This window comes from Anneissia japonica, unplaced genomic scaffold (genome assembly GCF_011630105.1).
Source record: "Anneissia japonica isolate Jap-2015-1 unplaced genomic scaffold, ASM1163010v1 scaffold2688_len169915_cov171, whole genome shotgun sequence".
NCBI classification, from domain to species: Eukaryota; Metazoa; Echinodermata; class Crinoidea; order Comatulida; family Comatulidae; genus Anneissia; species Anneissia japonica.
The window spans coordinates 136,033-146,501 of record NW_022689679.1 but is presented as its reverse complement, the minus strand read 5'-3'; the positions used below and the strand labels follow the sequence as shown (position 1 = coordinate 146,501).

General features: G+C 31.9%; 3 protein-coding genes across 3 annotated transcripts in view; 2 read left to right on the top strand and 1 right to left on the bottom strand.

Moving 5' to 3' along the window:
* Positions 1–8,782, top strand: part of LOC117099834 — a 10,830-nt gene extending 2,048 nt beyond the window's left edge. The window contains exon 2 of the mRNA XM_033239364.1: positions 7,929–8,782. Within this exon, the coding sequence (XP_033095255.1) occupies positions 7,929–8,298 (370 nt within the window). The 3' untranslated portion in view covers positions 8,299–8,782. The remainder of the gene's footprint in view (positions 1–7,928) is intronic.
* Positions 125–3,009, top strand: LOC117099835 (protein ALP1-like). Its single transcript, XM_033239365.1, has 2 exons — positions 125–373; positions 1,347–3,009. The coding sequence occupies exons 1-2, from the start codon at positions 183–185 to the stop codon at positions 2,410–2,412; spliced, it is 1,257 nt and encodes a 418-aa protein (XP_033095256.1). The 5' UTR covers positions 125–182; the 3' UTR covers positions 2,413–3,009.
* LOC117099836 lies at positions 3,327–7,619 on the bottom strand. Its single transcript, XM_033239366.1, has 8 exons — positions 7,412–7,619; positions 6,393–6,514; positions 5,680–5,795; positions 5,416–5,506; positions 5,273–5,304; positions 5,035–5,098; positions 4,769–4,794; positions 3,327–4,504 (listed from the first exon to the last, which is right to left on the bottom strand). Exons 1-8 carry the CDS (start codon positions 7,594–7,596, stop codon positions 4,316–4,318), a joined length of 825 nt encoding a protein of 274 aa, XP_033095257.1. The 5' UTR covers positions 7,597–7,619; the 3' UTR covers positions 3,327–4,315.
* Positions 8,783–10,469: the final 1,687 nt, after the last annotated feature.

Genomic DNA, 10,469 nt, shown 5'->3' with positions numbered 1-10,469 from the left:
AAAGTCGCACCCCCCTCTTTGCGAAAAGTTGAAATTTCGCTGTAAAGCTTGGTTGCGTCAACACAACACGTAAGAAAAGTACATGGTTCCCATTTGGCGACGTAACGACGCAGGGTGAGCGGGAAATTCGATGTCTTTGCAAAATACTGTGCAGACAGTAGGCCCTACTGAGAAGTGACAACATGCTGAAAAACAACGACAGAGAATTGGCAAGAATATGTATACTGTATCTTTTATGGAAGCGGAAGAAGAATAAGACTAAACAAAGGAGACGATTTTGGGTGCGTGAAATATTTCAAGAAAGAGATTTACATGGCCAGTTTAAAACAACATTCTTATCATTGAAAGCCACCGACCGAGAATATTTTTTCAGGTGAGTAGCCTGGCCTAGGCCCTAGTAGTAGTAGGAGGGCCTGGCATAGGCGGTCTAGCCTAGGCCTACGCTAGGGCATCCTGTGAATATTTCCATTGTTGGTGCCTAGCTTTAATGAACCTCTGCAAATTACAATCTATGATTTTTACTCATAGCCTAATGATTACATATTATTATTTATTATTATTATTTATTATTATTATTTATTATTATTATTTTTATTATTATTATTAATTATTATTATTATTATTAGGCCTATTATTTTTATTATTTTTATTTTTATTATTATTTTTATTATTATTATTATTATTATTATTATTATTATTATTATTATTATTATAAGCCTAGGTGCCAACATTATTAATGAGTGAGGGTTTTTATAAGAGGGGAAAAGCCAATGCAGTGGTGGTAGGCCTACCTCCAGCGGAGGCCTACTGTTTTCCCCTACCCAAACAGTCAACTCAGCCCAATTAAACCACATTAAAACCACATTTTGGTTAAATTAAAGTATTTTAAATTGTTGACGTTGGTATTTTTTTTTCATTTACAATACATCATTATAACAATAATGAAACCTGCATTAAATATGAATATTAAAATAATATTAATAGTAATATAATAATAAAAATATAAAAAGGCATATTAGCTGTATCTAATGATATGATTACAATGGTAACAACATAATTATGACAATACTTAATGAGTTATATAGACATAATAATGTATAAATACGTATACATAATAATGTATACATATTTAAATATACCTATAATTATTATTATGTAAAATAAATATGCCTGTATACTATATATATATATATATTTGATTCAAGGGAAGCTTCATTTCAAATGAGGCTCTACAGGGGGTTTATTCGAGTAAAGCATTTATTTAAATATATACGGTATAAGGCCAGGCCTATGTTAATGTAATTTAAATAAAACCATAACACAGTTCCTTTTTATATTTCATTTAGGTATTCTCGTATGAGTCCTGAGAGGTTTGATCACTTGTTGAGTTTAATACAACATCTTCTGGAGAAAAAAACAACAAAACTAAGGAAACCAATCAGTGCTGAAGAAAGACTAATAATAACGTTGAGATACCTAGCTACTGGCGATCAACAGAGTTCGCAGTCATTTAACTTCTTGGTTGGTAGGTCCACTGTCTGCAAAATAATCAGAGAGACGTGCCAAGCAATCTGGAGTGTGTTGCAGCCATTATATATGGCAATGCCACACACTTCCGATCATTGGAAAAACATAGCTCAAGCCTATGAAGATACTTGGAACTTTCCTCATGTCATTGGAGCAATTGACGGCAAACATATCAATATTGAATGCCCAAAATTCGGAGGTTCAATGTATTATAACTACAAACAGTTCCACTCGTCCGTTCTTTTGGCATTATGTGATGCCAGGTATGCGTTCACCTACGTCAATATTGGTAGTTATGGCGGTATGAATGATGCCAGCATTTTTAATCGATCAAAGTTGTATGAAGAACTTCAAAATGGCACATTTCCCTTGCCAGTACCAGAAAACTCAAGACCATATTTTATTTTGGGGGATGATATATTTCCCCTCAAACCCTGGCTAATGAAACCGTATTCAGGAAAAGATTTGTCCTTCAAATCAAGGGTGTTCAATTACAGGCTCAGGAGAACAATTGAAAATTCATTTGGGATTCTAGCAGCGCGTTGGAGGATATTCCGTCGCCCAATCCGTGCCGATATTAGCACAGTTGATGACATTATTAAAGCCACGTTGTGTTTGCAAAACTACTTAATAAAAACAGAAAATGCTAGATACAGCCCAAGTGGCTTTGTGGACTGCTATGATGGAGGCGAGCTTAAAGAAGGAGAGTGGCGCAATGTGGTAGAAGGTGACAACGGCATGGGAGCATTACAGGCAAATCGTGCTAATAACTATTCATTTGATGCTAAAATGATCAGAGACAATCTGCGTGAATACGTAAACTCTTTAGATGGGTCAGTAGCATGGCAAAATGAAACAGTTTCATATTGTGGACGAAAGACATAGTCTTTCAGCCATCTCATGGATTTCCAGATGGAACATGAACACTCGTTAAAGTAAATTACTGTATAATTTCTTTTTATGACAGACTACATACATTTTGACTTAAATTGATAAATCAAAACCATGTTGTAGCTTATTATATTTATTTATACTTATTTTTTTTAAAGATCATCAGAGATGGGCAGAAAAAATAACATTTTATTGGTGAATGTAAACTGTATATACAGTAATTAAGAAGAAATATACATATCTTATTTTTGAGATATTGAGGCAGCAGTGGGCATAATCAAAATTAAAAAAAAAAACTTTTCTGAAATATTTGTGACAGGGGTGTGCTAATTTGCCACTAAAGTTTTATGTTTATTCAAAACCATTATTAGCAGTTGATACAAATGGGTTTGCTTAAAAAAAAGACTAAATCTGCTTTGCAAAAATTTATATACTGTATATATAAGATTAAATGGTACTACTTGATCCATATTAGGATCGGAGTGTTAGTCTCTATGTTAAGAGATATGCAATATCTAATGTTTATGACAATTTTTTATCAGTGGTTTGTATGTTATAATAAATGTTTATTTAACATATAGTATCTAGAAATGCTGTATTGTGCTACTTTCATTATGGTTTGTCACTTATTAACACTACAATAAAGAAACATCTAAATCTAGTACAGTACTGTATTGATGAAAAATTCATGTATTCTTTACTTAAATAGACCTATTTAATTTTTGGAATAGGCCTATGATCAATTTCTGTAGTAACTACAGATATGTTGTGCTACTTGAAGTGGTGTGTTATTTTTTAATTTAGAAATCTAGCCTAGGGAATTAAAAAATATTTTAATGTCATCGTCAAATTGTTTTAAAAATTATTACAGTACATGCAGAACTACCAGAAAATCAGAATCCAGATAATTTTATAAATATTTTTTACATTTTATTTTCAATAATAATAACACACATTGATTGGCAACTGGTAAATAACTCTGAAAATTTCAACGACAAATTTACTCTAGGCAAGGCTGTATTGTACACAAAAGTTTTCTAGGTATACAGTGGCAACATTATACTGTATATTCACATCAACAACTACTTCGGAAATAAAAACTATTTGCAGCAAATCCCAGGAAAGATAAAATTGCATTGGATTGATACAAGATGGTAAATGATAAGTAAATATACAATACATACACACACATCACAGTTCATATATACATACAAACGAAAATAAAATGGTTTAAAACAAGTAAAGAAAACACATTATTTTTGTAAAGAAACATTTAAACTTCATAAAACATAAAATAACATTTTTCTGTTTGGCAAACTGTTGTATTAATAAACAGTATTATGTACCATGAAACATTTAAAAAAAAAAACATTTACACACTAAAGGAAATATTAAATTTTTGTGGGAGTTTATAGCTTAAAGTTGTATTGTCTAAAGAAAGAAAAAAAAATAATAAAAATAACTTGTAAAATTAACGTTCCCATATTGAATTAACACAAAAATTGTCATGAGGTAGGTCAATGTAATAAAATCTTTGTACCGTATATATAAATAAAGGTTTGTAAAATGTAATAACTTAATATAAAGTATCACAGTCGTGTCGTCACAACACCAGGTGGCGCCGCTCTGGATGTTGGTTACCGTTTATTACGCCTGAATGACTTCATAATATTAATGAGCTTTCTGGAATTGGCATTTTAAAACGTGGTATCGTGACGTAACAATGTAGTACTCTACAATAAATAATAAACACAAATATACTGTACTCTATAATTGAAAATTGTAATGGTAGTTATTGCATCAATTTATTATTGCATAGTAATTTTGGACGGGTAAATAAATATTTTTATATTATTTATTATTGTAATAATAATGTAACCAAAACAAATTCCACAAGTTACATCAATTCATCATCCAACTCAATGAACACCTGAAGCAGTCTTATCTGTGCCAAACTTCTCTTCCTCTGAGGAATAGCCCTCAACTTTTCTGCCACCATGCTCCCAAAAAAGGAGCAATCATCATCAGCTGGGGCATCTTTAGACAGTTTTTTAATTGCCGACTTCCATAAGTCATCATCAGATTCCTACAACAATCAATATATAATGTATTTTATTACATACTGTATCTTTTATTGTTATGTTACATTTCATTTGCAATATAAATAGTAAGAGAGAAATATGGGAGTTTCTTATATATATTCATGCTGAGTGGTATATAGGATATACATTTGGTAGCTTGAGAGGGGGCAGGGGTTCAATCTATGATTGTCTGTAATATTGTCGGTAGGCACTTTGCTGTAAAAAATAAATTAATTATGGGATGATAAAGAAAAGCATACTATACACACCAATTTCTGATTCTTGTTGTATGACCCTGAAATAGATAAAAAATGAATAATTAGGACGGTACAGTCAATTGACTAGATTGCAAGTCCATCTAGCGGTGTTGTAACCCACCTAAAAAGAAAAAAAAAACAAAAAAAAAACAGAAATTTGTCTACAGTACAGTAGCTGTTCATGATGAATAAATGAAAGTACAATCACCTACATCGAGGTCTTAGACTTTGATGTCATACAATATTATTGTAAATATAAAAAGTAATACACTATTTACTTTTCAGTGTTCCCTGTCTTGAATCACTGTTCGGTAGTTCCACTGAAGCTTTTCTCTTCAAATGCTTAAGAATGAAAAGGAAATCCAGAGAAACATAAATTCATTTTGAAATAGCAGTAAAATAAATTGATAGTGTGATAAAGCTAAATTAATATATTAGAAAAAAACCAGTCCAAACTATGCTGCCATAAAATCGTTCTTTCTAATATTTAAAAACAAGTACAGTGCATATAATTACCTCTGCTGGAGCACTACTCCTCCTATTTACCACTGAAATGATAAAAACATATTAAACTACTATCATCTGGACGGTAAATCATCACAAACATTTCGTAATTACTCAAATTAATATATGACACAACATGGGTTATTTATACACACCTTGAATATCTTGAATAGATGAAGTGGATGGGGCAGTTGATACATCTAGAATATCATATAAGTTGTTGTCATCATTGACAATGTCTTCTTCCTTTATGACAACAACACAGTACATCAAGCTAAGTTACAGTTCACTCACATTTGGTGCTTTATCACATGTTACTTAAATAGTGCATTTAGCCATTCCGATTAACAATTGACACTAATGATACAGTATACTGCATCTAGTTACAAAACATTCCATTGTCAGTGCATATAACTTACCTGACCCTCTATTTGATGCATCAAATTTAGAGCATCCGCCTCATCTACTGCGTCATTCCCATGGTGTAAATGGGTTTCAGTCTCTGTTTCTTGCTCTTCCAGATCAAGCTGAACTTCTAAAAATATTAGGTAACATTAAATAAAAGTTACTTTAATATCATAATATCTCAACAGTTAACTTGTATTATGCCAATTTTAGCTGCCGCTACGACAGGTGGAGAATAATTTTCTGCCCCATATGACAGTAAGCACAATTTACTGAATGACTAATCGAATCAATGATTTTATTTTAAATAAAAGTTACTTTAATATCATCAGCATTGGCTGTTGTTTGTAATCGTTTTTATATTTGTATACCTGACTAAACAAATAAAATAGTGACAGTAATATTATGCTCACACAATTATCTGATAATGAAAGATAAAGCTAAATGGGTTTGTGGGTTTATACGGTTTATGCATTTCTCCGTCTATGTATTTTGTATTGATGATGTGGAAATAAACTTTCTATTGAATCCATGCTGAGGGAAGAGAGTGACATGAAGCCGTGGAAGGAAGGCGACACATGCATCAAAGCTTTAGAACCAAATTGATGTAATAACTGTAGACTTTATAGTAATCAGAGACAATCATTGTAATTATTTCAACTCTGATGAAAGTTCTCTAAATCATTGAAACATGAAATTGTAACATATTGAAAATATGAACACTTACCATCATTAGAAATGGTTTGCCTATGTTTGATGAAGGCCTGCATCCATCTAAGGCTCTCGTAGCCCTTTGAGATTACTACTATACTTCCGCTTCCAGAAGGAAGTTTTATAGTCCTTAGGTATCTTTAAATAAAACAATAACAATTTGGATAAGTTTCTACTTTATGTTGAACTGAAATATATCCAGTTTCAACATTTTATGCTTGTTTTGTTTGTAAATTTACATATTAAATTTAGCAGTTGTAAATTAATCCTCAGACTCTTGATTTGTAGGCCTGTATCAGAGTATCCCTGTGTAACTATTAAACATGCTATACACTTATTAACTGGATTTACTGTAATGTTTATAATTTTTTTTTTTCGCCTATACTTTTTTTTTTGTAATGGTATTGAGTCATATTGAATTGTAGGTATAGAAAACTCAGATCTTAAAATTATTAGGCTATACCATACTTATTTTTTTAGGGAAGTTTTAACAAAGGAATTAAAAAAGGTTAAATAAGTTTTTGGGCTTCTCCTGGCCGCCACACAGTTTAATATATTATAAGTAATTCTAATCTATAATTCTTATTACATTTCTGTTTTCTAGATCTAAGCCTAGAAGATTAATATGTATTTTGTATATGTGTTTATGTTATTATTATTATTATGACCATCATGATAAAAATTAGCATTGGTTAGCATCCCTCCCGATATCGAAAAAAAACTCGCCAACCTTCTTTTTTTAATACGATGAAGAATATGCAGCATGCCCACAAATTTTATTTATTATTTGTTATTTACTAATTATTTAATTACTTTTAATCTATCATTCAGTAGTCAAGCCTAGGCTTATACTTTTAAATCAAATGCGGTGGTGGTACAATTGGTCTAGCTTGTCTACCACACCAGTATAAAAATAAACCTTATACAGTATATAAAAATTGACTAGGCCTTAGGACTACGCCTACTAGGCTAGGATGGAGGGATGGTGCGATAAAAGGAGGCCTAGCTAGTAGGGGCCTAACCTAGCTAGCCTACCTTGTAAATCTGTCCCTTATTGTTTTATATAGTTGTTCGGGATTGTCGATTCCGGATCGTTGTTTCACATCTTTCCACGCCTCTGTTTTAATATCCCGCCTTTTGAATTGTTCACTGCCTTTATCATAAAGGCAGGGATATTCTCGCACAATTTCCATGAACTCTGACTCCTTTGTGGAAACCATGATGACGTTCCTTTTGAGACGACCCAGTTGTTGTTGTTTTGCAATTGACTGAGCGTGCGCAGATGAGACTTTTTCTTGGGTTTGCCTCTTGCGTTGACGTAAAATTCAAACCGGTTTGAATTTCCGCAATCGACGCAATTGCTGTCGCAAGGGACGCAACACTCTACGAAAAGTTGAACTGCGTATGAGTAGCGTCGATGTTGCGTTGCATTGCCTAGTTTGCGTCGTCGGTTCCCACTTGGAAGCCGCAATACCCTCGCGTTGCGTCACTTTGCGTCGATACGTTGCGTTTGCGTCGCTGCGTTGCGTCCTAGTGGGAACCAAGCTTTAAGGACGTCGATACGGCAGGAAGTTCAACGGAGCTTGTCATCCAAGAAGCGTCAAGCACGATTCCGCGTCTTGTACGAGCAAGGCATTGATGCCAAATTATTTGGCCTAAATGCTGGCAACATGTTCCGCGAAGAATATTCACCGGAAAGCTTTCATCAACTAGACTCCCTCCTCGGCAGTGGTTGGGACTACCGTATGAAAAAAGACAGCGATAGGTATTCGTTTGTATCGCGTTTCGATATAAAGCTTATTATAGAGGAAAGATGTATGGAAATTGTTGCCCACTTATGCAATATTTCCACACAAGGCTGGAGTGAAGACTACCGTTCTCACGTGTTACAAGAAGTCGTAAATGCAAATCAACCTATTTAAAATCATGACAACTTTAACTGTAAATATTGTATTGTAATGTATTGTTATATATTTTATCGGCAATGTTTTATTAAGTATGTAATTGGTTTTTTTTCTTGAAAGTATCAAATTTATTATGCCGTGGCTGGGATACAACACCATACCTTAAATTTTGTTTATTGAAAGTAGGCTGATGTAATTTACCTCCAAATAAGGACATTGGCATTGGTCTACGATCATTTCACCAGCCTATCGTTTTATTCAGAAATAGCACCTGCAGTATACAGACTTTTAAAACCACGATTTTCTTATTTTAGTTTTAATAATTTAAATAATGAAATGTTTCAAACAACACTAAAGTCGATTGATATACTTGTGAAAAAAAATATTTTTATTTAACATGTTTGTTAACAACATGTACTTCACTAAACCTGTTAAAAATAATATTTAAGATTTATAGTTAAGGATTAAAAAAAAACACGAATTAGACTTGAGTGTAACAAAAGAATACGTTAAAGGCTGATGTAATTTACCTCCAAATAAGGACATTGGCATTGGTCTACGATCATTTCAGCAGCCTATCGTTTTATTCAGAAATAGCACCTGCAGTATACAGACTTTTAAAACCACGATTTTCTTATTTTAGTTTTAATAACATTTAAATAATGAAATGTTTCAAACAACACTAAAGTCGATTGATATACTTGTGAAAAAAAATATTTTTATTTAACATGTTTGTTAACAACATGTACTTCACTAAACCTATTAAAAATAATATTTAAGATTTATAGTTAAGGATTAAAAAAAAAACACGAATTAGACTTGAGTGTAACAAAAGAATACGTTAAACCAGGGAGTTGTTATGGTTAAACAATTCGACAGCCAGAACACGCGGTGGACTGGACTAAATGAAACTGAAGACATATTGAGGTCCAACGTTTCGATCTATATGATTATTTTCGAGAGCACTGAAAATTCAAATTCTTAAAAATGACAAACAGATCGAAACTTTAAATCTCAATACGTCGCCTGTTTTCTTATTTGGAGGTAAATTGTTTTTATGTTATCTGAAATTATTCAGTGGATCATCGGTTCAGTAATGTATCGTATACCATTATAGCAAACAAGCTTAAGATACAATATCGTACAACCGTACGGATCGTACACAGTGTTTATATGCATTTTATGTTGAAACCTTATTTATAAAAGTACCATTAGTTAATGAATTGACCGAGTGTAAAATTAAGAAGCTAAATGAGAATATTAAAAAAGGTATAATATCCTTCGAAAATAGACATGTGCTATGCCATATTCTCATGTTCCTGACACAATCTTTGTATTAAATAACACTAACATGTATTTACGCTTTAACCATACCCTACTTAATTATGGATTAAGGACCTGTAAATAACTCTCATTATTGACCTAATACTTGTTTAAACCATTGCCCGTTGAGAATTAACTATTTGTTTATTTCCCACAAATTAAAATATTCGACTATCTGATTTATTTCTTTTATATCCCTCCTTGTTAACTTATAACTATAATTAATTAACAATCTCTTATTTGAAGTTAAATTTCTTAATTTTATATATTTCGTAGATTCATTGAATATAATATACTATAGTGATTAAATAATTATTTTGAATAAACCAATATACTCAACAATAATCAAATAAAAAAATACTTAGGGTTAAATTTTAGGTAATGTATATTTTTTACTCTTCGCATATCGGACCGAGTATGATATACTATGTTGAAAGTTTAAAATAAATCATTTTAATTTGAGTGTACCGTACTCGTGTTGTTTGTGTTTTTCTATCTTAAAAAAAATAATTAACAACTGTAAGCTTTAACTTCGAGATATTAGATTTTGATTTATTTTATTTCGTGGAGCAGAGCCGTCTTTATTTTTATATACATAAGAGAAAAACATACATACAGATACCTTTTTTTTTTTAAATAAAAGGTATCCGAACTTCTTTCCATTTACCTACTTTAAATAATGATTGTGGTTTACAATCGCTTACAATAATACCTATTCATCCAACCTATTTATTAAATAAAATAATGTGAATAATCAAAATCCTATTATTAACTGTAATATTTAGTTTCCCAATGCTATATTGCGGGTGAGTTGGCTGTTTGCAATTTATTACAGAACATGCAGATTTTTAAGCAAGAAAATCGAC

Excerpts from the sequence above, each read along its gene's own strand:
- LOC117099836 (XM_033239366.1), bottom strand. The coding sequence starts at position 7,596 with ATGGTTTCCACAAAGGAGTCAGAGTTCATGGAAATTGTGCGAGAATAT. Across the intron at positions 5,099-5,272 it reads GGAGTAGTGCTCCAGCAGAG|CATTTGAAGAGAAAAGCTTC; the intron begins GTAATTATATGC and ends TTCATTCTTAAG. Across the intron at positions 4,505-4,768 it reads ACAACAAGAATCAGAAATTG|GAATCTGATGATGACTTATG; the intron begins GTGTGTATAGTA and ends TGATTGTTGTAG.
- LOC117099835 (XM_033239365.1), top strand. The coding sequence starts at position 183 with ATGCTGAAAAACAACGACAGAGAATTGGCAAGAATATGTATACTGTAT. Across the intron at positions 374-1,346 it reads GACCGAGAATATTTTTTCAG|GTATTCTCGTATGAGTCCTG; the intron begins GTGAGTAGCCTG and ends TATTTCATTTAG.